Here is a 27849-nt window from a genome sequence, read left to right as displayed (position 1 = left end):
CTCATCACCCGCATTGTACAGATGAGGGAACTCTGGGCAAGCCTGGCCTGGGTCTCGAGCTAATTATGCGTGGGCCAGGATCTGTACTCAAGTAGTACACCCAGTGATGGTCAGGGGTGGCCTGGGGCCGTGGTTTGTCAACCCCTACGCTGGAAGGTGATGTTTTGGCACAAGAGGAGAGGCGCCCCAATGCATCCTGTGTCTGTAATTGATGGATTTGTCTCTGTTTCCTCAGGATGTGGTTCTGAGACAGTCCCTGTCCCTGATGGCCCACGGAGCGACTCGGTGGAAGGAAGTCCCTTCCGTCCCCCGTCACACTCCTTCTCTGCCGTCTTCGATGAAGACAAGCCGATAGCCAGCAGCGGGACTTACAACTTGGATTTTGACAACATTGAGCTTGTGGATACCTTTCAGACCTTGGAACCTCGTGCCTCAGACGGTAAGAATCAGGAGGGCAAAGTGAACACACGGAGGAAGTCCACGGATTCCGTCCCCATCTCTAAGTCAACGCTGTCCCGGTCGCTCAGCCTGCAAGCCAGTGACTTTGATGGTGCTTCTTCCTCAGGTAATCCTGAGGCCGTGGCCCTCGCCCCAGATGCATATAGCACGGGTTCCAGCAGTGCTTCCAGTACCCTTAAGCGAACTAAAAAACCAAGGCCGCCTTCCTTAAAAAAGAAACAGACCACCAAGAAACCCACAGAGACCCCCCCAGTGAAGGAGACGCAACAGGAGCCAGATGAAGAGAGCCTCGTCCCCAGTGGGGAGAATCTAGCATCTGAGACGAAAACAGAATCTGCCAAGACGGAAGGTCCTGGCCCAGCCTTATTGGAGGAGACGCCCCTTGAGCCTGCTGCAGGGCCCAAAGCTGCCTGCCCTCTGGACTCAGAGGGTGCAGAAGGGGCCATCCCCCCAGCTTCTGGAGGTGGCAGAGTGCAGAACTCACCCCCTGTCGGGAGGAAAACGCTGCCTCTTACCACGGCCCCGGAGGCAGGGGAGGTGACCCCATCAGATAGCGGGGGGCAAGAGGACTCTTCAGCCAAAGGGCTCTCCGTAAGGCTGGAGTTTGACTATTCCGAGGACAAGTGTAGTTGGGACAACCAGCAGGAAAACCCCCCTCCTACCAAAAAGATAGGCAAAAAGCCAGTTGCCAAAATGCCCCTGAGGAGGCCAAAGATGAAAAAGACACCTGAGAAACTTGACAACACTCCTGCCTCACCTCCCAGATCCCCTGCTGAACCCAATGACATCCCCATTGCTAAAGGTACTTACACCTTTGATATTGACAAGTGGGATGACCCCAATTTTAACCCCTTTTCTTCCACCTCAAAAATGCAGGAGTCTCCCAAACTGCCCCAACAATCATACAGCTTTGACCCAGACACCTGTGACGAGTCCGTTGACCCCTTTAAGACATCCTCTAAGACCCCCAGCTCACCTTCTAAATCCCCAGCCTCCTTTGAGATCCCAGCCAGTGCTATCGAAGCCAATGGAGTGGACGGGGATGGGCTAAACAAGCCCGCCAAGAAGAAGAAGACGCCCCTAAAGACGTAAGTTCAGGGGTGGAGGTGGTAAGGATCGGAGGCGGGGGTGCAGATTGACTGTGACCGTTGGTCATGTGCCTGGATAACCTTCGACTGCCCTAACCTTGCCCCTGGGTGCTGTGATAATGCCACGCTTATGGCCGTTGCACCAGGCAGACAATATACGTGTTTTCCTTTCTCTCTGCGGTCACAGTGGTGGGTGGCATTTTCCCATCCACATACCCCTTTGTGTCCTTGATCTTTTGCTTTAATAAATCAATGGTCTAGAGCTTTACTTGTAGCCAAAGACCTGATGTTCAGCTCCAGAGCAGTCTGGGAGATCCCGTGTAAGGGAAGGGTCCCTTAGAAATCTGGTTGATCTCCCTATTGGTGACCAATGGCTTTTTGGAGAAGCTAGGAGATACACCCTTCAAAATATTAAAATTTATAGTACTTATTTCTGCCTATTAATGAGACATTAGCCCAGGAGGCAAACATAGTAGATTCCAGGAGGCCCAGGAATGAGAGATGTGGCCTGGGCCCCTCCCTGCTGCACCCCAACCAGCCTGTAAGAAACACCCCTCTTTGTCTCCTTCCTCCACTCCAGTCATCTTTTGTAGACAAAGTCCCTGCAAGTTCTGAAGAGATAAATGGAGCCTGAAAGCAGGGAACAAATCCCCGCAATCCCCAGGAAGCCATTAGTCCTTGGCTCTGTGGACTTGGCAAGACACAGACATTTGACAAGGCCAAGTATATTGTGCTTAAAAACCAAACACCCATGCCTCCAGAATCCATCCCAAGACCCGGCTCTAACATAGATGGCTGCTGGTCCTTTATTCTTTGGCCTCTGTGGTTAATACCTTGGCGATTTCCTTACTCTTATGGGCAGTATTGTCAATAATTTGACAAAGCTGAGGAGATCAGTCTCCCAGGGGCAGCAGAACAGACCACAGCGCTGGCCCCTCTGGGTCTGTCTGGCACGAAAGAGACAGAACGACATGTTTACCTCCATTCTGGGCTCCCCCTAACGTTGAACATCTGAGAAGAACCCAGGGCCTCCTGAGAGGAGGTCTCTGTAGCAGGTTACCTTGGATCAACCTGCCACTGTCTAGTGGTGGCTGGAGGCCATCCTGGCCAAAATGGGGACTTTTTTTTAGATCAGTTCCCCAACTAGGTCCTTCCTAGAGACTCCCTAGAATTCACGTTGGAAACTTGATTTCAAGCCTGGAAGAGGAGAAGTCTGCAATGGCTGGACTGCAAGGCCATGCTCTCTCATCTGTGGAATGAGAGCCAACCTTAGCCACCACCTCCTCCTTCTCCAAGACATGTCCTGTGTCTCATAGGCGTCCCCAGTCACTTTCTTGTTTGAGCATCAGAGCTCACAGGGGTCGGGGAAGTTTACCCAGCTTGTGGCCTCACCTCTAGCGCAGAAGGGACTTTGGCTTGGAAGATCGTGCATGGGTCTGACAAAGCTCTTGGGGCACCACAGCTTTGTGGCATCATTAGGACCAAGAGAGGAAGGCAGGAAGGTGTTCCCCAGCAGCTCCTTCCAAAAAGCAGGGCATTGCCCACCTTCAGAAGTAGACCTTACAGTGATGGCCGCCATATCCTAAGCCATTAATAACCAGTTGTCTGCAGATTTATCTTTTTTGTCAGTTCCTTCTGTCTGTCTCTCTTTTTCTTTGTCTTCTTGTCTTAGGATGGTTGAAGATGTGATGTCTGTGTGTTCTCTGTTGTAAGTAAATTTAATGCAATCTGCCTCTTATGCCAAATGTGCTTATTTTTCTGCCTTTTGTTTTTGCTTCCAAGCCCATTTTGTTTCCCCTCTATGGCTGCTACTGATGTATTTATGTGGTGGGCCTGGGAATGGCGGGGCATGGGGCTCCCCAGTAGCAAAGATTACTTTTCTGTTTCATAGTGATTCGCATAAGAGACTGCTTGGCTGTGAAAATGTGATTATCCAGCATCTGGCTGCTTGTCAGGAATGGAACTTTTTTCCTTCCCTTGCATATTGGATGTCTTCATCTGAAATCATACATTTTTTTTTTTAACTCTTCATTACATTCTTTCATTTTAAATTGGGCTAGTGGGCGATTGCTTTCAACACTACTGTGGCTTCACGTTAAAATAACTGTCTGGTCTAACCACAGGCAGCGATGGCCACAGCTTATTCTTGCTAATGTGTGAAGCAGAAATGTTTGGGCCGTTCCAAATTGAGGCCTGCAGAATGCCCTAAAATGCAGGGCCAGTGCAGATTGGAGCACACGGCTGTGAGAGCCATCGCCAGGCTGCCCCAGTCCTGCATCCTCAGTCACCCAGGACCTGGCTGGGTGTCGGCATGCCTCGTCTGCCATCTTTGGGTCACTTGTCAGTAGAAACAGAGCTGACCATTTCTGTGCCTCTGCTGCTTTGCCTCCCCTGGCCAGGAGGGATCTGTGGGCAGTTCTGGGGGGTCCAAAGACATGCACCTTCTCCCTGTCCTTACAAGGGAAGCTGGCCAGTCCAGGTGGCTAGCAGTCCCAGGATAGGGTCGAGTCCATCAGACTCTCTTCTGCCCAAGGGATTTCTTGAGTATTTTTGAGCCACTTAGCAACTATAAAATATATGATTATATATTTATATGCATGAATAAATACATGCTTCAAGCTGCAATGGCACTATTTTAATGGCAACTGTTATAAAAGCTGTAAATAGCTATTTATAGTATTTTTTTTCATGATTAAATGCCATTGTTGGAGTGATGTGAGAGAACACAAGGAAGGAACTTGAGTGCCAAATTAAATTGCTCTGCCCACCCAGTTAACGTGCAAAGCAGGGGAGGGTGGTGGGATATAAAGAGAGGTATCATCCCCCAAAGCCTTTGCTTTGCTGGGAGTGAGACCATCCTGTGGAGGGGCTGGAAACGGGGCAGGGGCCGGTCTACAGTGTGGAAAGAGCCCCCATTCTGACTGTGGAAGTGACCCCCAGACTGCTCGGTGGACTGAATGGAACTGCTGAGGCTAAAAGTCATCCCTTCCTCCTGGGATCTGCTTCCTTGACCCTTCAGGAGTCTGATTTGGTGTTTCCTTTGCCTCCCAGCCCCGCTATTCATATGAAGGAGAAACAGAGAGAGAAGAGCTGTGAATCTTGTCTGTTTACCATGGTTAGGAGAAGACCAAAAAATTCATCTCTCCCCTGGCCCTACCTTTCGTCAGGATTCCACCTAGAAGCCTTCAGAGCATGGGAATCCATTGAGCTTGAGGATCCTGTGATAGGGAGGATTCAGCAGGTTCTCCTTGAGGACCCCGAACTTTCTTTCTGCGTGGCCTCCTTCAATTGTTCCTTAAGTGAGGTGTCGCCTTGCCCGTCTGTAAATCGGTGTCCTGAGCCTGGAGCCCCTCCCTGAGCCTTAGTTGGGTTCAGACATCCCTGGAAGAATCCAAATAAATTAATCTGCTCACCAAAAATTTGCTTTATAAAATAAGAACATTTAGTTAAATTTAGCTTCATTTTCTGGGTCATTCTCCAAAATGGCATCTCTTTAAAGATTTCCAGCTTGATGGATCTTTCCCTTGGGGGCAAAAATAATAGCTGTTAAAAAGTGAGAGTGGGTAGCCAGCGCGGCCGTCTTCTCGCTGGTGTTGCAGTGGCAGAGGCGGGAGGGTGGCCTGGGCCAGATGGCTCCGCAGAGGCAGTAGCTTCGGTCCGCTCTGTGCTGCTCTGGAGTGTTCCATCCCTCTGCTTGTTGTGTTTACGTTTTCCATTTTGTTTCCAGTGACACATTTAGGGTGAAAAAGTCGCCAAAACGGTCTCCTCTCTCTGATCCACCTTCCCAGGTACAGTGTTCCTTTGGTCTTGATGGTTTTATGCCCTCCCTCTCCCAGGGGGGTTTCCTCCCTTGTTGACAAAGCTTTGCTTTCTGCTCATCCCGGGCCTGTTTCCAAGATCATGTTTCCAAGACCCTCTTCTTGCCTCCTGAGTGGAGGGTCCCTCGATGTTTGCCCAACATTGTTTTGATCCCTTCACTTTGCGGAAGATCAGAGGGTGTCCCGAGAGTAGGAAGGCGTTCAGGAAAAACGTTAGTTGGGCTCTAGAGGACCCGCTCTGCTCCATTCAGGCCAGTTCATCCGCTGTGAACTTCTAGGACTGTCGAGTCGAGAGTCTCTTGAGATGAACGCAGTGAGAAGGTGAAAAAACTCAGCAAGTGTCAGGAGCACTGAACTATGCAGCCAAAATTGGAGTGGGAAGAAAAGGGAACCCCCTCCCCTGAAGAAGTGGGGCTTGGGTTCTTTCTTTATTAGAGTCCCTCTTACCAGTTCCTCCATCAGATAGATTCCATTTCTTCTACCCTGTTTACAGACCAAGGAAAGTTATCCTCAAGCCTGTCAGTCATACGGTTAGGGCTAATTTCTGGGTCATAAAACAAGCAGACCTGCCACACCTCCAAGTCTGAGCCAGCAAAGCCCCAGCCTACAGGCGCTGGCCAGGGTGGGGGCAGTGGAGGGAAGCACTCAGCCCTGGGGATAGGGGCTCAGGTCCCAGCTGTAGCTCTGCCCTGACCTCTCTAGGTTCTCACCCTGCCCTACTCCACTTCCCACTCTCCTATGGAAATGGAGATAAGATCCCCCTCTTTCTGCCTCCGGGGACTGGTGTGATGATTGTCGGGTGATTCTGGTGATATTGATATGCAAGCCTGAAGCACCGTGTGAGCATCCACAGCTGTCATAATCATAAAACTAGCAGGAAAGCTCAAGTAACCAAGACACAAAATCCTGATTTCTTTTTTTTTAAATTCATGGTCATTCCCTGAAACCATTTTAAAAGGAGATTCATAGAGAGGGAAGAATCTGTGTGTCCATCTGTTTCCTTAATGGGCCATTTGGAGCAGAGTCCGAGAAGAGCATGCACAGGATTGTGACCGGGACCTGTCCTGGCTAATGGGTCCCCAGACCTGAGGGTGGGAGCAGTTTCTGACCAAGAGTCTGATGAGACAAGACACTGTTTCTCTTCTCTTTGCAGGACCCCACCCCAGCTGCTACACCAGAAACACCACCAGTGATCTCCGCGGTGGTCCACGCCACAGATGAGGAAAAGCTGGCGGTCACCAACCAGAAGTGGACATGCATGACGGTGGACCTGGAGGCTGACAAACAGGACTACCCTCAGCCCTCGGACCTGTCCACCTTTGTAAACGAGACCAAATTCAGTTCACCCACTGAGGGTAAGCAACTCTGTGGCCAGCTGGACCCCCACTCTGCCTCGGAGAATACTGCCCCTAGGGAGCCAAAGGCCAGGAGAGAAACTTCTCAGCCAGGTAACCATGTGATCATTACTGTGAGATCGTCTGCACGTCTCCCGCTGCACTTGAAGCTCAGGCTGTGTTTGAAAACAGCCTGAGACTTGCAACCACCCGTCCCTTGACCCAAGACTCCTGCTAAGAGCCAGCACGGCGCCCTCTAACTCCACCTCAGGACTCCACCAAGTGGGTCCTGAGCGCCCACTCGAGCTTTGCCCATGGCTTGCGTCCCCTCTGTGATTTTGATAAACACAGCTCCCAGGGGGTGTCATTCAGGTCATACTTTCAGTGTAGGTCACTGACCTGGAGTTGCTTGGTGCCACCGTTATTCCTAGGCCCCATATGGTGTTCAGACACTATGGCCACACCTTTTAATGAAGCCTCAAACCAGAGATTCGCCCCAGGCTTGCTAAGAGGACATGATTCCCTCTTCAGAAATGGGCTCCGCACACTTTGCTTATCTCATTACATCCTCCTTCCTCCACTGAAATATTAATTTCAGTGTTCTTTCTTTTTTTTTTTTTTTTTGAGACAGGGTTTCACTCTTGTTGTCCAGGCTGGATTCATTTTGCAACATGGCAAAACACTGTCTCTACTAAAAGTACAAAAAATTATCTGGGCATAGTGGTGTGTCCCGGTGGTCCCAGCTACTCAGGAAGCTGAGGCGGGAGGATTGCTTGAGCCCAGGAGACAGAGGTTGCAGTGAGCTGAGATTGTGCCACTGCACTCCAGCCTGGGTGACAGTGAGACTCTCTCAAAAAAAAAATAGATAAATAGAAAAAAATAAAAGTGACCGTCTTGCTCTCACCTGACCCCAGAGGCCCTGTGATCTGACCTCAGCCTCCCTTGGATCCTCATTTCCCTCTGCACTTGCATCCGAGACAGGAGCCTCTTCCTGGAAGACCCCTTACTCAGCTGCCTCTGCAGTGCTGCTGCAGACCCCGCCTGCTGGAACACCCTTCCTCCTACCTGTACTGCACTCCCCGACCTTATCCCTGTTTCCCACCCTTTCCTTAGTGCTGCCTCCTCCCAGCCTTTCCCTGGACGTGGGATCCTGGCTCCGCCCACCTTCAATGTTTGGTCTGGGCTGAGCTGGGGGTATGTAACACCAAAATGATGTGTGTGCATTTCTTGCTTCCCAACTAGCTTGTATGTTTCCTGAAGGCAAGAACTTTGTCAGGTTCATCTCTGTTCCTTACAGCACCCTCAATGTCATGGGGCTAAAGTCAGGTTTGTGAAATAAAGTTAATACAAGGTCAGGCAGGTCAACAGCTTAGTAGTGTCAGCTCAGCAATTTGATCTTGCAATGGGCATCACCTGCATCGGGTGTGGAGCGCTGTGGGGAAGAGGCTTTACATCCCAGAGGCAGCAAGGGACATTTGAGCACAGGCATCAGACTTGGCCATTTTGATAGCACCTATGATGGGTCACATCTCTTGAGCTTGGTAAGAAATTTCTAAATGTCGGAGAAAAGCATTTAGAAACCATCCTGAGGTTGGGACCAGGCGTGGTGGCTCACACCTGTAATCTCAGCACTTTAGGAGGCTGAGGCAGGCAGATCACTTGAGGTCAGGAGTTCGAGACCAGCCTGGCCAACGTGGAGAAACCCCGTCTCTACTAAAAATACAAAAATTAGCCAGGCATGGTGGTGGCCACCTGTAATCCCAGCTACTAGGGAGGCTGAGGCAGGAGAATCGCTTGAACCCAGGGGGCAGAGTTTGCAGTGAGCTGAGATCACGTCACTGCACTCCAGCATGGGTGACAGAGTGAGACTCTGTCTCAAAAAAAAAAAAAAAGAAGCCAATTTGAGCTAGGCATATGATTTTGATATGTGTGTGTCTTTAGTTTTCCTATCAGGAACCAAATACATGCATTTTTTTTCCTTAGAAAATATAAAAATACTAACAGTACTTTTGGGGCTAATATGTACCTCATTCGATGGTGGCATTTATTTGTCCATCTTCCACACTACTAAAACAGACAACTTATTAGCTGAGTGACAAATTTGACAGTTGTTTGTTTCTGTAAAAATTGAACAAATATGTAAATACATGGGTTTGGAACAAAACTTGGTTAAACCCATTACCTTAGAAAATGGGAAGATTTGGGAAGTCATGATTGTAATTTTAGTTGGTAGACAGTCAAAAATCCTTCATCAGTGTGAAGACACAACAGTTGCAGTTTCAGGAGGTGCGGCCCCACTGCATCTACCTCGCTAACACACCCAGGGTTCCTCCAGCATCTGGATGTGGAAATACCGTTAATGTAATGAGGTCCGGTCTAGCAGCACCAGACACACACTCAGGGGTGCTGATGTGATCATCAGAAAGAATCCGTGCAGGGCCCCAGCTGTGATCAGAGACTCTTACAATGAAGTCATCAACCGTAGGAAAAGGAAATGATGAGTGAGAAATAATAATTATGATTTAAATACATATTCGCTGTTGTATTAATTCTATAGGTAACAGTAATAAGCTAGGACCTGTCATTGGGTGAGGACTTACTTTGAGCTGTGCAGTCTTCTATGCTCATATGATTTCATTTCATCCTCTCAGTCTGCTGACTGCTTTTCTACAGTTCCCCATTTTAAGAACAAGGATTCAGAGCTTGGAGCTGTTAGTGACTCCCCCGGTGTCCTGGCACAAATCCGTGGAGAGCCAGGTCTGCCTGACTTAACAGCTGTGCTCTTTCTGTGAGCGTGGAGAAGGCTTGCTGCCTTCGCCTGTAGAATGAGGCTATTGACTAATCACACTTTCCTACCTAGGTCCGTAGGAGTGGAGTGTTGAAGAGCTTCAAGTTGTCTTTAATATTTCAAAACACCGGAGTGTAACTAGTTTAGAAAGATGCCCAGGGGATTAAAATACCATACTTGGGCTGTAATCGTATCAACTCACTAGGATGACACTGGTCATCTTCCACGGATGAAGAACTCATTGACAGTTATAAATGGTTTTCTTTGCATGGTTGCTTAGCAAATGCCCTTTTTTGGTGCAGTCTTTTAAAGCATGATGCAGTGGGAGAAAACTTAACCCATGTGGTTCTTGTGGAGGAAAAGATTAGGAACCATTGGTCTACACAGCTGAGTCCTCTCCTGGCTGTCCAAGAGACCCTGACAGAGTGCAGTTGTTTTAGAGTCACAAGTCTCAGTGACTCTGGTGGCCACCCAGTTTCCCTGTGTCCTTTAACACAGCTCTGTTAGTCCCTCCTTCCCACTCTGACAGAGGGGAAAGCGCCCTCCTTGGAAGCCTCAGCTGTTCTTTAACGGCAGGCACCGTCTCTGTCACACTGCAGACACTTAGAAGGGTGATGGTGGGGAAGCTGGGAGCAGCCTCTGTCTGTTTGCCTGGACCCTTTTCTTCTCCCCTAACGTAACATCACTTAGGTTAAAAGTTCCAAAAATACTAGCCATGAGCAGGAATATATCTGATCATGCTCCTTTACATTTGTGTAACCCAGAGAAGGATTTTTATCTTAAAGTATTTCATTTTAGCCTACAAAATGTAGGCTCTTTGAGCTCCACTTGTTAGATAAGACAATAGGCCAGGAGACATCGGGTAAGTTGGCTTCCCTGATCCTGGGAACAGAGACCTAGACTCAGTGGCAACCTTCTGGCTTCTGCTGAGGGTCTTTCCTGTTCCCAGCAAACCCCCAGCAACTAGAGTCAGATGAAAGCAGCACCGAAGCCCTCTCGTTGTGCAGTGCCCCGATAGGAAATAATTACCAAAAGCAGCCCTCAGAAATGACGGGACCGGGGAACAATAACTGAGCCTCTTCAGCTGGGAGCAGCCACACACGCTAGCAAGGGCCGTCTCCTCCAGTTGAGAATATGATATGCCACTTGGTATGGTGGCATCACCCTTCCTGGCCTGCCAGCTGTGTGTGGCATGGTGTGAAAATGGGGCTGAAATTGGATGTGGCTTCACCTCTGTGCCTGCCCTTTGAGGCTTAGGATTTGAAGCAGATGAGTGCAATTTGGAAAACCAAGTTCAGAAAGATGTTTTCTCAAAGGATCAGAGATCACGCAAGATGACAGAAGGAAGTATTTGTTTCTCTTACATCCTGTCCAGGTCATTTTGTAAATCATAAATCAGGACCCCAGATGACTGTGATTGCAGCAAGCAGGGCGTGTTCCGAAGGAGCGTCTCCAGGCGTCTGCCACTCGTCTGGGATTGTGGGCCTTCTGAAACCAGGCATCTCACAAATGCAAACACTAATGTGGGTGTCAGAGAACCCCACTTTTGCACCGTCAGTTGCTCCTTCTGAAGGGAGGAATGAGGGACACAGGACAGTGGGAAGGGACTTCCTTTTGGCAGGTAGCAGAGAAGGCAGATGAGTGAGCTCCATGACCTAGAACTCACCCAGATTCAGCCACCAGAAGAGCTGAGGTTCCAAGTGGGACGCTTTAGTGAGGCGAGCTGGTTACTAGAGCCGGGCACTCGCCTGAGGCCACAGGTCCCTGGAAAAACTCTGCGGTGGTCTGCTGCTCGTTTGCTGTGTCCTGGGTGCCCTGTACTGTATTGGAGTGTGCTTAAATATTTCTGTTAAATAATTTAGGGCTTGTAATGCTTTGGCAACTGCAGTGATACCTTAGAAGAGGCAGCTGATTCACTATTATTTTCTCAACTTAAACAGCTTATAAAAGAACAGTAAAATGATAGTCCCAGGGTTTTATACTTGGAAAGTGATAGATAGATCAGGGAGAGACCCTAAATATCACCTCGTCCATCCCTGTCTCCTTCCTCCTTCTCTCTCTCTCTTTTTTTTGGAAGCAGTCTCACTCTGTTACCCAGGCTGGAGTGCAGTGGTGCAATCTTGGCTCACTGCAACCTCTGCCTCCTGGGTTCTGGTGATTCTTCTGCCTTAGCCTCCCAAGTAGCTGGGACTATAGGTGTGCACCCAGCTGATTTTTGTATTTTTAGTAGAGATGGGGTTGGCCAGGCAGGTCTTGAACTCCTGACCTCAAATGATCCACCAGCCTCAGCTTCCCAAAGTGCTGGGATTGTAGGTGTGAGCCTCTGTGCCCTGTCCTGCTTCTCATTTTTAAGGTGAGGAGGCGATTAAGACTTTACAAATTAGTGCTTCTGTCTTAAGCTGGGGCAGACCCTGGGGTTCAGGCTTGGTGTGAGAGTTGGAAACATGCTTTCTCTACTCATCTCTATTCAGGATGCAACAGGGCTTTCTGGCCTTCAATCCACAAAACTGTCTTCGATCTCATGAGCTCGCCATGCCGAGTAGAAGGATATGTTTGCCTCACCAAGGGGGATTCAGAGATTCCTGAAAGATGGTCCACTTGTTTAAGTAGTTGGGGTTATTCAACCATTTGCAGGTTTTAAGAAAGTCCTCCAGGAAATATCTCATTTTAAAGCTCATAGTTTTTGGGTGATGCCTTTAATAATAGGCAGAAATAAAGGGGCTTTAAACCAGAACTGCTACTTATCTTTATTTTCATCTTTGAAAAAGTTGAAAGATTAAACTTGATGGATTGCCACTGATGCTTTTTCACAGTGGGTTTCTGAGCAGGTCACTCTTCACCTCTTGGCTTTCTTTGTAAGTAGAAAAGAGGCATCTGGTAGTTCTAGAGTGTGGCTTCTGTGAGGACAAAAGTCCATTCTGGTCTTATCCACCACCGTATCCACTATGCCCGGCATAGTGCAAAGCATATAGGAGGTGCTCCATTCGTTTGCTGGACGGGGAATTCAGTTGATTGTCAGCTCAGTTTCCAGGTACTGGAGGCAGGCAGTGGTGTTTGCCATCTCCCCTGAGCGTATGGGATTTTCACCAATCAATTTTAAACAGGTCATTTCTCCACCCATTGGACTTTACTAGTCTTTGTGTTTGAAAATAGATTTGGACCAGCCCTGAAGACACTGGTAGACCCCTGGGAAAGGCTCCAGGTGACTTGCAAAGCTTCTCTTACCAGCAGCACTGAAGGAACGATATCGTTCTTCCCTCACTTCAGAGGGTGGCCAGAGCCGAATACCCAGAGAGGGACAAGTAAGGGTCCAGTTCCAAAACGTCATGAGCATGTATCATCCCACGTGTTGCACATGAGAGTTACAGAGGAAACCAGCACCCAGAACGCACATGCTGTCTTATGGGAACACTCAACGCAGACCGCTCAGGTCCGGCCACACTTGGGCTATGCTTGGTCTTGCCTTGGAATTCCTCAGGACCTTCTCAGCCTCCCTAATGGCAGAAGCCCCTTTACAGCAAGATGTTTAGCAATTGTCTGAAAATAGCCAAGCTGGGCCTTTTCTTCAGGCTGTATAAGAAGTCTCTAGGCAGTGGACACCATCAGCCCAGAGTCTTGGGATAGCAGCCACCCTGCCTGGCTCAGATCTTCCCATTTTTCTCCTCTGGCACTAACCTGATCTTTTGTTTTTTTATGTTTGTTTTTTGTTTTTGTTTTTGCAGAGTTGGATTACAGAAACTCCTATGAAATTGAATATATGGAAAAAATTGGCTCCTCCTTACCTGTAAGTTCTTCTGCCTCGGGCCACTTAGGGGACTCGCTTTCCTGCCTTCAGGGGCCTCCTCCCCTGTGCAGAGCGTCTCTGGGAGCTCAGACCCCAAATCGAGTGCTCTCTGTGTACACAGCTTGCCGGGTGCACAGCGATGATGGACGGGGGCTGGGGGGTTGAGGTTTGTACTCAATCCACTTCGTTTGACATTTTCAGGGAGAAAATCACAGAATGCAATTAGATGTCCAGCAGAATTACTGTCTTAGACTGAGAAAGAGCTAGAGGTTTCTTTAAAAAAATAAAATAAAATGAAGTAGTGGTGGTTTTTCAGGTATACGATTAGCTGTTTTTGAGAAGTTGTTTTAAGCAACTGAATATTTTCTCTGGGCAATAAGCCTTTCTCCCTGGTTTTTCATTTTAAGAGGTTATGATGGGCACTGTCTTTCCGGACATAAAACCTGCTGCCCTGGGGCATGTTATTCCAAGGGTGACCTCTTGCTGCTGTCAGTGATGCCCTCGGGGACGTGTGGCACACAGGAGGGCTTGCTTGCAGCACTACACAGTCCTGGACATGTTGCTCTTTATCTTACTTTGCATCACTCATTGATGCCAGGGTTACTGCTTCCAAACTGCAGGTTGCTGTAAGTTAGACCTGAAGGTTGGGTGGGAGAATGTCCCCCGGCACAGGCTTAACACAAGTGCCACGTCAGTGAGATCACAGCTGCCTGAGTAAAGTGCGTGGGCTTTGTCATCATCCCCTGGTGTGTTGCTTAAAGAGCTTAGCTCTGTAATCACAACTGAGTCCGCAGTAGCTGAGGCCATATACATAATACTGAGGGTGCCACATTTTACCACTGAAGGGGAACTGTCATGTGTTTTGAGATCTTTGATTTAAATGGATTGAAACCACAAGGGGCCTCTTCCTCTTGTGCCACCACCCACTGCCTGGTGCTTTGGCAGGCCTCGCGGATGAATTTTGTGAGGAGCATGCCCTGCTCGGGAACAACAGAGCCACCCAGAGATTTCATGGCAGTGCAGAGCAGCATGCCTGCCGGCCATTGCAGGGACTTCTTTGGGGACCCCGGCAGGGCATGTGGAGGGGATCTTTCAAGGCACCACCGAGAGATGCCAGTTTCCATTTTGGAGCTTGACATCCCACAGCCCTGTTTCTAGTCCAGCTGAGCTGCTCTCCAGGCCCTGCCCCTGCCGTGGGCTCATTCAGCTACGGTCAGCCCAGATCTGGGCTCTTGCCCTACCTCTCTGTTTATCTGCAGTGGCCAGCGCAGCTCCTGGCCCAGAGAAGGTGCTCAGAAAATGTTGGTGAGTTGAACAAAGTCCAGCTCACCAATGCCGTGGAGTCTTCTCCACTGGCGCACGTTCCTACTTGAACTCAGTTGTACTTTCTCTGCATCCTCCTTCCCTCCCGGCCCCCCCACCTCACTCCTAACCAGGCCCCACTTCCTCCCTTCTTCCTGGTGGCTCCAGAACAATGAAGGCTTTACCCTGGTGGGTTATTTGTTCCCTGTTGAAGAGTGCTGTGGTTTTCATCTCAGTTGCACGTTCAGGCCAGCTATACCCAAGCTGATATGTGACTTTGATCCCTGCAGCAGGACGATGACGCCCCGAAGAAGCAGGCCTTGTACCTTATGTTTGACACTTCTCAGGAGAGCCCTGTCAAGTCAACTCCCGTCCGCATGTCAGAGTCCCCGACGCCGTGTTCAGGGTATGACTTCCATGATGAGAGAGTTACACATCACGCTGGATGTTCCAGAGCCTCTGAGTGCCTTCATGCTGTTATTTTGACTTCATTTCAGTGCATAGATTCAGGCAGCTGACAAGCCACATAATTTTTTTTTTTTTAGTAGAGACAGGGTCTCACTATGATGCCCAGGCTGGTTTCAAACTCCTGGGCTCAAGGGCTTCTCCCACCTCAGCCTCCCAAAGTGCTGGAATTACAGGCATGTACCTGGCCACAGTACATGCCTTACAGGCATTACAGGCCACAGTACCTGGCCAGCCCACACTTTAGTCTCTCTGAATGTCCACAGGGACATAAACACATTGGTTTTGTTACTGGCAGCCCTTTGGACTAAAGAAAAATCCTTCAGCAGCTGACTGTGTGACCCACACCCTATAATCTCGCCCAGCACACACACACCTTATTCCATCATTTATCTAAAGGGGGACACTGTGGTCCAGCATTCAAAGCTTGAATCCCACCTGTACCCCAGGACCCCCTCCTGGTTGTATGACCTGATGTGAGCTACTTGGCTCTCCTGGGCCTCAGTTCCCTTGCATGTAAAGTAAAAGTAATAATGAAACGGACCTTGCAGGGATTTTATGAAGATTAAAGGAGGCTATCAGTCTTCCAGAGCATCCCCCAGCTGTGCGAGGGGGAGAGGGCACTCTGTCTTCCAGAGGGATGCTGTGTGTAAAGCTCTTGTTGAAGTACCTGGCACACTTCAAGTGCCTGGTAAATGTACATTATTGATATGGGTGTTCATGTTTGCATTTATGAGGGCTAATGTTTGGAGCAGCGCATTGTTTGATCAAGTAAGAGTGGGCATTGCTGTAAGATTTGGACCAGCCTATTTTTGTCTGCCTGCCCCTTTAAGCAGGAGTGAAAGTGCTAGCACTGACTTCTCAAACTTTTGTACAAAAGAGACTTTGCAGGCTGCCCAAGGTGGTGAGAACAATGATGATGGTGGTTACGTTACTAAAACAGTAGCAGCACCAGGTGACAGGTACCGCGTTAAGTGCTTTACGGGCATGCAGCATCTCATTTAATCTTCACAGAGAGGTCCATTGTCTCCCATCTTAAAGAGAAGGAATTGGAGGCACGGTACCCAGTCACTTCCCCAGAGTCCACAACCAGGCAGCTGGTGGTCTGCCGAACTCCGGAGCTTGGGTCTATAGCCAGTGGCATCTGTACTTCTGCCTCTCGCTTGACTCTTGGTCCTGGAGTGACTGCCCAGTCTAGAGGCTGCATGGCCACTGGAGACCTGGCCCATATCCCTCGGGAAGTCCAGGATTCCTTGTGATATTGACATGGTCAGGGGATCCTGGTTGATTTCAGTGAGTTTCCCAGTGAGAAGACTGAAGATGCCCTTTGCTTCCCCCAGGTCAAGTTTTGAAGAGACTGAAGCCCTTGTGAACGCTGCTACAAAAGCCCAGCATCCTGTCCCACGAGGACTGGCCCCTAACCAAGAGCCACACTTGCAGGTGTCGGAGAAATCCTCCCAGAAGGAACTGGAGGCCATGGGCTTGGGCACCCCTTCAGAGGCGATTGAAATTGTAAGTGGAGTTGGAGGGGCCCCAGATCACAGGGCCAGCTGTGTATTGTCACCAAGAAGGCCAGGCCTTCAGAGCAACACTCACCTGGTACCTGCCATGGGTCCCACCCTGACTCCCTGACCACAGAAGCCAACCTGGGCGATCCCATACCATGAGGATGAGGGGAAGGTTCTCTGTTCATAGCAGTGTGGTTTTGCATTTCCCACTTAAGTACTTTATATGCCTTCAGGGTTATTTAGTTTCCATTTTTCGCCCCTTAGGACGGACTGTTGCTTTGGAACAGTCGTTAAGCAGTCCTTTGCAGCTTCATCCTTGACAGAGGGCAGGGGACCCTTTTTTGGGAAAGTTAGTTTTCCTGGGACTTAGTGATGGGAATTTATCCTGTTCAAAGACCAGGACTTTTCCTGTCCCCAAGCCCTGCTGGGGTCTTGCAGAGCAAATAGAGCTGAGCTGAAGGCCTCACCTACCCCCGAGTCCCTGCACAGCACACGTATCACATGATCTTCTGCCTTCCCCAAACTAAGTGATACCCATGCCATGGTCTTCCACACATCTGAAATGCACCATCCTTCTAGGTGGATTTTAGTTTTATTTCCTCTACCTCCTGCCCAGCAATCCCTAAGCAGGTGTGAAGCCCTTGATTTAGTGTGTTATTTTTGTTCTGTGTTAGTAGGCCATTTCTCTCATGCATCAAATGTTTATTGAGCACGTACTGTGTGTCTGACAGTTGGATGCTGGAGTGGATACTAGAACAACAATAGTAAAAAGAGGGTCTAGATGTGAATCAGTCTCTCACATTAATACTCTGAAGCACACGTCCGTGGTTCACCTTCTACAAAGCTGGCTTCTGATTCTGAAGTCTTTCTGATCTATCAGAAGACACTTTTTCATTTGAAATCATCTTTCCATGATTTAGAAAATGACCTTTACCAAAACCTTACTTCCTGTATATATATATTGGAAAGTATTTCTTGAAGAGTTATGTTATGTTTGGAAAACCCACCAGCTAATTGGCCTTTCACCTTCTACGAGCTAGCTGCCACTCACTGACCAGGGAGTGAGGGTGGCGTGGGAGTGGGAGGACACTGAAGGCTGCGCTTTTGGGGAGGGTGTCGGGTCTGCCAATCTCAAGATGTCCATTGTCAGCATGTGGGAATTAGTCTAGATGAAACCACAAGTAATGGCAGCTAATTGATACTCTCTTTAGCCTCAAGGCAGAAATGTCCAGCAAATGGCTGTGTGGCCCTTGCTTGGAATCAATATCACTCTCTGTTCTCCTCTATTTTTCTTGTGTGTCCTCCTCTCTGCCGGCGTTCAGACAGCTCCCGAGGGCTCCTTTGCCTCTGCTGACGCCCTCCTCAGCAGGCTAGCTCACCCCGCCTCTCTCTGTGGTGCACTTGACTATCTGGAGCCCGACTTAGCAGAAAAGAACCCCCCACTATTCGCTCAGAAACTTCAGGTTTGTAGCCCACGTGTGACCTTTTGGGAGTTTGTGAAAACCTCAGTAGAGAATGAACCCCCGAGGCCCAAATGAAATGAGGCAGGATTTGATGAGGAACTGTCGAGAATGTTCCCACTGACTTATCTTCCCGTCAAAGAATGATATACGTGACATTCTTTACCCACGGTACCAAAGTGATATAAATGGTGTGATTACATATTGAACAAACCGTTTCTATTTCAGTTTAGAAACTGGGCCCAAATAGTCATTATTTAGAAGCGTTGATAGCCCCCAAAGCAGTTTCTGTGATTTATTCACTGAACCAAGAATATTAGATCACCACTGAGCCAAGCTGTTTATATATATACGTGGCTATCTCAGACTCCCAGTGAGATAACATCTGGGCTCAGTCTTACATCTGGAACCAAAAACAATTATGTACTCTGTGCTTTAAATTTGACAACTTAATTTGATATTCTCTAGACTAGGACGTTCAGAGTAAACCTAGAGAGACTATTAACAGCCATATGAGAGATGCATCTCCATTCATGAAAACTGTTGGCCAACTTTACCTTAAGAAAGAAAAAGGGAAAGAAATCAAAGAAAAGAGAACAGTAAAAATTTTGATCCCATTTTGAAAATCATTTTGTATTCAACTGCACAATACTTCCTGACAGACAATCACAAGGGTGGTTTCTAGAAAAGGAAATTAAATGCTTATTTCATGATCTGCTGAGGTGCTAATTGTGAGAGAAAGATGGAGCGCGTGTTTTTCCCGAGTGCCTGTCATGACACATTTTCGTGGCACGTTCATTTCTCGGATGTGGAAACCATTGACGTCTGTCTTGATGCATTTCCCTGCGGTTTGCCCACACTCCCTGCGGGCAGGAGGAGTTAGAGTTTGCCATCATGCGGATAGAAGCCCTGAAGCTGGCCAGGCAGATTGCTTTGGCTTCCCGCAGCCACCAGGATGCCAAGGTACCGGTTTGCTGCCGCGTGCGCCACCTCCTGGGAATGTCATGTGTGCCGCTGGGGTCCAGAAGCTGCTTTGCTAACCATCCGCCAGGCGGGCATCGTCGGTGTCCAGCAAAGGGTCATTTCCGAAAACCTGAAAGCATCACACTTGCATAAATACAAACTGAGCACATAGCTGAGATCCATTAACTCGATAATGCTAAACCGCGGGATGGTACTGCTGGTTAAATGGGGGAGAATACAGAGACCGGTGTATGGGTCAGTAGGGTAAAGAAGGCTAGCTTAAGACGGCAAAGTTGAATAGAAAACTGGTTAGCACCAATTCAACAGAGCAAAACAAAATCATGACCTTTGAGGGTTTTTTTTTCCTACAGATAGCATTTGCTTCTCTATTGAACAAACATAATTTGCAACTTTTCCATTTTCTACAAGTTAACATCTGACTTTGTTGCAACGAGGCCCTAATCAGTAATACATAGTAAGTGAAACCAAGACATTTGATAATACTCTAGACCAGGCCAAAGAAATCCTTTCTGTAAAGTGCAGATGATAAGTATTTCCAGCCTTGTGGGCCATACTTGTCTGGCACTGTTCCAATAAAACTTCTACTTACTTGCTTTCTTTTTTTTTTTTTTTTTCTTTACAATAGACAGCAGTGGGCCATTTGGCCCATGGAGTTTCCCAGTTCCTAGTTTTAGCATGGAGTATGACATTGACAGGGCATGCAGAAATCTTTTTGCCTGGCTTCCGAGTTTGGGGTAACTTTTATTAACAATTTGAATGAGTTGCTGATGACGTGCAGAGCGTGTGTTTGTCCCTGGACTGCCCATGCAAACCTTGGTCTCTGAGGGCGCCCTCGTTCCCACCCCTTACCCCACCCCAAGTTGGATATCCCCATGAACCTGGTGTGTCAGACTGTGCTCTGTGGCTTTGAACAAGTAGGTGAACCTCTCTGAGCCTTAGTTTTGCCGTTTGTGAGATGAGGCCAATAATAGCCAGTTTACAGGTTGTTGTGAGGATGACAGACGTCTGGTGTGCGGAGAGTGACACCATGCTTGACACCTAGTAGGTGTGTGATAAAGGAAAGCTGCTGCTGTTAGCTGACACTTCCCCTTTTGCTTCTGTTACCTGATCAGGTGCTCCCAGCGTCTGTCCTCAGTGGGTGGATCCGGGTCCCATTTTACAGATGGGGAGATGAAGCCACTTGACCAGCCTGTTGGGGACTAGAACTCAGGTCTCCAAATGAGAGGTCCCTAGCTAAGTGTGCTGGTACATACCTGTAGTTCTAGCTCCTCGGGAGGCTCAAGTGGAAGGATTACTTGAGTCCAGGAGTTCAAGGTTACAGTGAGCCGTGATCACGTCATTGCACTCCAGCCAGGGTGACAGAGTGAGACCCTATCTTTAAAAACAACAACAACAAAAAATAGTACGAATGGGAGCCCCTGGCCTGCCTGCCTGGAGTAACAGCTCATCTGCAGGGGTCGGGGTGCAGTGACATCTGTGTCTCTCATCCTTGGTACAGGAGTAAGAGTTCCGGCTGCTACTACGTTCCTGATGGCCCCCCAGTGAGGTCTCCTTGGCCATATGCAAAAGAGAGACCCCTCCCAGAGACAGTAGGTGCTTACATTGTGGGTATGCAGGCTGGGAACAGCGAGACCCAGGGCAGGGACAAGAATGTCAATATAGACTGGAGATGTCCTCGTTCTTGTTGCCAAATCATAAGCTTAGGTCGAATTTCCATGAAAGCAAGATTTTTAGAAAGCGTGAAGCAGTGAGGACTTCCCCCCACCCCCACACGCACTAGATTTATTTCTAGACATCCTTGGGGCCTAAAGACAGAATGAATTGCATGTAGTTTGACCACTATAAGTACCGTATATTCCTGTCCAGAGTTTGAGGTGGAATTGAACATGTTTGGTGAGTAGCTCAGGGTGGATATGGAGTGTGCTGAGTGCCATGGTCCCCCTGCCACCTCTTTTGGAGAGCGACCAGAGACAACTGTTGGCAAATAATAGCCAGGAGTTTGACTTTTTGTCAATTACAGGCTGTTCTCAGAATATGTGCCCCAATTCTGAGTTAGAAAATAGTGTCATGCGTGTTCATAGTGTGTGGGTCGGAGAGGCAGCCCAAGCCACCTCTTTTGTTTCAGAGGCGTGTGCTCAAAGGAGTATTCTGTGAGGGTAGAACTGTCTTGGAGTCTAGAGGGAACATTTTTCTCTAGTAGAGTAACTTGTATTGCTTTTGTAAAAAGTGCATTACCTGGTGATGTTGGCCCGTGGAAAATAGATGGTATTCCTGTAGCTACCCAGCCCGAGGGTGGTCCACGGGCCTGACCTCAAGTTGGTCCCTGTGGGTTTCTTTTCCATATAGAAAGATTGTCCCTGGCTGCATTGGAAACTGCTGATGCATAGGAAGAGAAAACAGCAGCTGTGTATCCAATTTGCCTTTTTTCCTGGCCGTATATTTCAGCGGTAGGTGACACAGCTCCGTCATTTTGCCAACATGGTCTTAAGCTGTTGCTAACACAAAGATGAAATCACTTGGAACGAAAAATATCATATTGCATGGATGAAAATCACCGTGAGCTAGAGTGGGGAGTGATTTTTCCGGCTGTTCCCTAGAGCAGCTTTGACTTCCATTTCTCTTTAGACCGATGGAGAGCTGAGTCAGCCTTGGAAGAGCTGCAGTGGGGGTTTCTCCATCTCAGTTAGAAAATGTGAGAAATGAGGAAAAGTCCTTAAGGGCTGGGGTGTCAGGCTGCAGTCTTACCATTACTGTCCTTCCACATCCTTCTGGTCAAACGGAATTTGGCTGTGTCCTCCTGGGGGTGAACCTGAGCAAGGTCGCTGGAACTGTGGTGCAGGAGCCCTGAATTTAACTCTCAGCCACGTCAGATGGAATCTGAATGTTGTGTCTGGGTGGCTTTCCAAGAGGCGCAGGCTATGGGCCTTTCTGGATTAGGAGGACCCAGTAGAAAGATGGAAGACTGTGTCTGGGTTCCTTAGGAGCGAGGCCATACAAATAACAAGCTTCAGGAAGGGGCGAGTCCTGGCAAGAGGCCCCCGGGGCGGTAGAGTGGTGTGGCCCCTCAGTCCTGGCCTAGAAGAAGAGGCTGATGCCTGGAGCTTCCATGAGCAGAAGGAGTTGGGGCCACCTGTGTTGTCATTGAGCAGCCTGGCAGCATGCTCCATGTTTCCCTCTCTGTTGCTGTGTCACAGACTAACCCCCCATACACACACATTGAGCTGAGATTCAAAAGGTGGGAGATGTGATGCCCAAAAGCCACGAGAACAGCCTGAGAGGAGTGACAAGTACCAACTCACGAGCGCCTGTGTATTTGGCCCTTTGGAGCATCTGTGGTCATTGCCTGGAGGCTATGTCTTGGCTTGGTAAGCGGGAGCAGCTGGCTGGTGCCGGTGGTGCCGCCTGTGGGAGTGGCATAAGGCCTGATGCTGAGTGCCTCCCCATGATCCCCGCTCCTCCTGGGCTTGGGGACCGCCTGTGGTCAGAACTGGATGGGGCAGCACCCGGCGGAGGCCACTCTCCTGCTTGGGTGGCGGCACATGACCTGGACACCCTCTGAGCGCCAGGCCTGTGTCCATGCACCGTGGCCTTGGTCCAGGTGGCTGTCGTCTCCCTAGCTCATCCTGACTCCTGGCCTCACCCCTCCGTGGCCCCTCTGGCATGGCTCTCACAGTCTCGGATGTGCATGTGCTCTGCCCAGAATTGGCCTCTCTCTGTTCTAGGGGACAGGGATCCTGCCACAGTGCCAGCCCCTCCTCTCCATGTCTGGCAGCAGGGAACTGTCCACAAGGGTGCTAGGACCCCACCACCAGCTGCCAGCAGGAAGGACCCCAGGCACAGCCTGCAGGTCTGAAGCAGGAGACAGTGGCCAGAGGTTCTCGCAGGTCACGGGACTTGAGTGAAAGTTGGAAATTGGTTACAAAGTCCATGCCTTCTGTGTCACAGCCATTTCACATTTCAATTTGTGATTCTAGTGGCTTTTTTGGCCCCTCTAAAGTAGCAAGTGAGGGTTATGTGAGAGAAACAAAGCTTAATCTAAAAATATCTGATTTTAAAATATCAGCGAGAGACAAAGCTATTAATTTCAGTTAAAAACAATTCTTGGTTGTAAGGGGAAACCAGAGTGTACACGATGAATTTCATCAACACGCAGATACTCGGGCAGTAATTCAAGAGGGCTCTGAAGTCAGCTGTTCCTTTATTGAAAACACCAGGTGGCCGGGATGAAGGGGTCAGTGAACAATCTACATGGTAGTGTCCGTTTGCATTTTCTTAGAAACCTCATTATTTTATTGATTTTTTTCATTCCCTTTCTTGTTTTACAAAGGATTTTAGGCAGCATAAAGATAATTAATTCCTTCATTAGTCATACTTAGTTTCTGCCCAGTATGATAAAGTTAGTTTTAATTAAATCAATTTTCTCCTGTGCTGCAGGGAGCCTGCTTATTTTGGTCAGAATTGAATCTCATTCTGGGAAACCTTGCGGCCCAGTCACTGAGATTCTCCATTATATTCATCTTCAGAAGGTCCACGCTGAGTTTGATGGTGACTGATGTTGTTTTCATTTTGAAATTTTATTGCTCATTAAAAAAAAACACACACACATTTGTTGACTTTAAAAGTGAACAGTTTTTGTTTTTCCTTTTAAAATCCTTTATCTTTTTTTTTTTTTTAAAGACAGACTCTTACTCTGTTACCCAGGCTGGAGTGCAGTGGCATGATCTCAGCTCACTGTAGCCTTCGCCTCCTGGGTTTCAAGCAATCCTCCTGCCTCAGCCTCCTGAGTAGCTGGGATTACAGGCATGCACCACCATGCCCGGCTAATTTTTGTATTTTTAGTAGAGACAGGGTTTTGCCATGTTGGCCAGGCTGGTCTTGAACTCCTGACCTCAAGTGATCCACTTGCCTCAGCCTCCCAAAGTGTTTGGATTACAGGTGTGAGCCACTGCAACCGGCCCCCAATTTTTTTTTATTAAAATTTTTTATAGAGATGGGGTCTCACAATGTTACCCAGGCTGTTCTCAAACTCCTGGCCTCAAGGGACCCTCCCACCTCAGCCTCCCAAAGTGTTGGGATTACAGGTGTGAGTGAGCCATCGCACACGGCCCAGGATTTTTTTCAGAATTGTGTGTTTATGAACTTTCTCCATAAGGACAAATATTGAGTCTTGATCTCGGTGTCATTTTTCAACTACTTCCTGAGAAGTTCCCCCGTGACAAGCAGAGCTGTGAAAACCATTTTCAAAGAGTAGAGATAAACCCCTGCATGTGAGAGGCTCTGGCCCTGTGGCCTGGTGGTGCCCTTGGTTCTGGGAGGTCAGCCTGCCTCTGCTGAGGGCTATTAATGTGTATTCTGGTCAAGCGTCCTTGAAACGGGGGCTTCTTGAGGGCCTGAGCCTGCCCTATTCTCACATGAGTGAGTCTCTGGGGTCTGCTTGAAGAAGACTCTGTACTTACATCTCTGGCCGGTGGATCATTTGGGTCCTGCTTCAGGGTCACCCCAAGTATGCTAGGCCAGGCAGGGGCCATGAAACCCAGGCAACAGACGTTCTCTTCCAGAACAACCGAAACTATATAGTTTCGCCCTGCATGTATACAGCTAACTAACTGATCCTAACTCAGTCATCTCCGTCCTATCCATTAAACTCCTTGAGTTTTCTACCGCTGTCTCCCTTCTCGGGTTTATTTTCCCTGATGCTGTCGTAGGGTAGGCATGCCTATTCTTGTGGAAGAGACAAATTCTGGACAGGTACCTTTAGGTCCTCCCCCTTCCCAGTTACTGTTGGCTCTTTAATCTTACCTGCTGTCCTTGATAAGCCCTCATCATTCTTTCCCCAAATCTCCTTCTCTCTACTTCACTGTGGTGGCCTTTCGCCATTCAATTTCTTCTCATAATTTCCCAAAGGAAGAAGCAGTCCTTCTCTGCCTGTTAGAGCACTCTATTATTGATAACGAGGATAGAGGTTCGCTGGGCAGCCATGACAGCACCACAAGGTTAATGCATAGGACTGAGAGTGTGGTTGGTGTGATGTTTCTTCTGCAGTAGAAGTAGACTGACAACCCGGCTATGCTGGTCGATGATACTGCTAACACCGCGTTTCAACTGTGTTGCAAATTGCCGAGCATTTGGTGCAAAGGGAAAAAGAATAACCACAGACTCCTCCGCACCTCTGGGAGGCTAGTATCTGTTCTCCACAAAAGGCTGTAAAGCCTCAAACCGACATCAGTTGAGTGGATTGGGGTGGTGGATCACGCCACTTGTTCGGGGTCTAATCAGCAAATGTAGATATTGTCATTGACCCAGTTTTTAATTTTCCCATTTACGTAACAGACTTCATGGCAACAGAACTCCGACATAACTCTTACATCCAGAAACTCTACCTAGTGATATTGGTTGACAACTACAGTAGGCCTTAAGCTTTGTGTGACTCACATCCTTTCAAACAGAGCTAAACAAATGGCCCCAAAATGGAAATGTAAACAGTCTTACAAAAGTGATCAAATCTGTGGTTATTCAAAACTAGGCAAACGTAGACTAGTAGACTAGAATTCAACGTTATTCACCATTGAGATCTCATTTTGGAAGTGGAGCCTGCTGAATAGTGCCCTGGGTTCTCAGGGGCTGTGCCTAAGTGGCTCAGCGTGTGATAAATGGCAGAGATAAGCAGGTACCAGACATGCTGGACTCCAAGGCTTCAGAGCTGCGGGGGCCTCTGCCATTAGCCGCTTTGTCTGCCTGCCCAGGTGCAGAATGATAGATCTCCATCCCTAGACTAGACTCGGCATTTCCCTGTTCATCAGTCTCTGCACTTTCTCATACTTTTGATGTTCTTTGTTTCAAAACCATACAAGTGGCCCATTCATGAGGGTGAGTGTAATCCTCTTTGTCATATGATTAATGCTAACTTTTTTTCTTTTAAATTAAAAACCATTCCACAGAGAGAGGCTGCTCACCCAACAGACGTCTCCATCTCCAAAACAGCCTTGTACTCCCGCATTGGGACCGCCGAGGTGGAGAAACCTGCAGGCCTTCTGTTCCAGCAGCCCGACCTGGACTCTGCCCTCCAGATTGCCAGAGCAGAGGTATCGTGGCATGTGGTGTGATTACCCTCTTCCTGCCACTTATAAATAAACATGTATGCCCGTGGTCCACAAAGCCAGAGTCTTTGGAGACAGACTTTGTCCTCTGAACGCTGTAGGCAAAGATGTGTGGCGAACCGTGTGTTTTGATCTTCCTAGACACTGTCGTGTGATGGGCCTTTTGGCCTTGTTGAATTTACAACAAAAAGCATGCCCCTTTCAGTTGCTCCCCAGTGGGCACTGTGAAAGTCTTGATATCTCGCTGCTTTCTTTTTTATGCTCAGGGAAGTTCTCTGAACGTAATTATGGTTTGTCATAGGAATTTTTCATTCCACATTTATTCACCGTCTCCTTTCGAGTTCACTCATCTGGGGCTAACCTTTCTCTTCTTCTCCCTGAAACTAGATCATAACCAAGGAGAGAGAGGTCTCAGAATGGAAAGATAAATATGAAGAAAGCAGGCGGGAAGTGATGGAAATGAGGTCAGTTGGGGAGCTGGGCCTTCCTCGTGCCTGAGGGATGCTTACCAGTGGTTTAATAATGACTGCAGCTGGTGTGGTTCACAGAAGAGTATCTTCTGTGGAAGTTCTCTCTTCTTTATTACACACGGTTCATGTTTTTCTAAAAGTATTTTTACTCTATTACTAATACTAAAATAGCATGCCCATGAATTAAATAATGCATTCAGATAAATATAGGTACAATGCAAAACAGATCTTCTCCCCACTCAGCCTCCAGTTCCACAACCCACAGGTGACTATCTTCTGTGTGAATCCTTCCAAGAATTTTCCATTTCTCATCACAAATGTAACAATGAGTGTAAACAGCCTCTTTTTTCTCCAAAACAAATGAGAACATGCAGTATACATTATTCTACACTCTTTTTAATTTTTTTTTCTTTTTTTTCTTTTTTTTGTTGAGATGGAGTTTCGCTCTTGTTGCCCAGGCTGGAGTGCAGTGGTGTCATCTCGGCTCACTGCAACCTCCAACCCTGCCAGGTTCAAGTGATTCTCCTGCCTCAGCCACCTGAGTAGCTGGGATTACAGGTGCCTGCCCCCACGGCTGGCTAATTTTTTGTATTTTAAGTAGACTCAGGGTTTCACCATGTTGGCCAGGCTGGTCTTGAACTCCTGACCTCAGGTGATTCACCCACCTCAGCCTCCCAGAGTGCTGGGATTACAGGCATAAGTCACCACTCCTGGCCCACCGCTCTTTTTAAATTTAATAGCATATCTTTGACATATTTTATTGCTCTCTGCCTCATTCTGTTTAACAGGTGCTTAGTGGTCCATTGTATGGATATAACATAATTAATTTAAACAGTCTCTGTGGACAAACGTTTAGGATGTTTCCTGACTTTAGCTTAAATGATTTATTTTCATTGTGGTATATTGTAATAGAAATATAGCCACCATTTATAGTGTACATAAGTAGTTTTGTTTTGTTTTTGAGATAGAATTTTGCTCTTGTTGCTCAGACTGGAGTACAGTGGCGTGATCTCTGCTCACTGTAACCTCTGCCTCCCAGGTTCAAGCGATTCTCCTGCCTCGGCCTCTCAAGTAACTGGGATTACAGGCGCCTACCACCATGCCCGGCTAATTTTTTTTTTTTTTGTATTTTTAGTAGAGATGGGGTTTTACCATGTTGGCCAGGCTGGTCTTGAACTCCTGAGCTTAGGTGATCCGCCCGCCTTGGCCTCCCAAAGTGCTGGGATTATAGACGTGAGCTATTACACCCAGCCCCGATACTAGTTTATTATCAAAATCAATTGCATTCCTGG

General features: G+C 48.2%; 1 protein-coding gene across 6 annotated transcripts in view; it reads left to right on the top strand.

Annotated features, from left to right (window-relative positions):
• TACC2 (transforming, acidic coiled-coil containing protein 2) overlaps nt 1–27849 on the top strand; it is a 278122-nt gene that overhangs the window by 234671 nt on the left and 15602 nt on the right. For 3 of the 6 annotated variants that reach the window (XM_011930241.1, XM_011930240.1, XM_011930242.1), the window contains 10 exons: nt 236–1547; nt 5275–5335; nt 6519–6720; nt 13210–13271; nt 14864–14979; nt 16379–16550; nt 17869–18009; nt 18880–18969; nt 25929–26072; nt 26475–26551. In XM_011930241.1, the coding sequence (XP_011785631.1) occupies nt 236–1547; nt 5275–5335; nt 6519–6720; nt 13210–13271; nt 14864–14979; nt 16379–16550; nt 17869–18009; nt 18880–18969; nt 25929–26072; nt 26475–26551 (2377 nt within the window). Of the gene's footprint in view, nt 1–235; nt 1548–3219; nt 3256–5274; nt 5336–6518; nt 6721–13209; nt 13272–14863; nt 14980–16378; nt 16551–17868; nt 18010–18879; nt 18970–25928; nt 26073–26474; nt 26552–27849 lie in introns of all 6 variants that reach the window. The other 3 variants (XM_011930243.1, XM_011930244.1, XM_011930245.1) reach the window with 3 other exon arrangements.

This window comes from Colobus angolensis, unplaced genomic scaffold (genome assembly GCF_000951035.1).
Source record: "Colobus angolensis palliatus isolate OR3802 unplaced genomic scaffold, Cang.pa_1.0 Scaffold85, whole genome shotgun sequence".
In the NCBI taxonomy this organism is placed as follows: domain Eukaryota; kingdom Metazoa; phylum Chordata; class Mammalia; order Primates; family Cercopithecidae; genus Colobus; species Colobus angolensis.
This window is presented reverse-complemented; position numbering and strand designations above follow the sequence as displayed.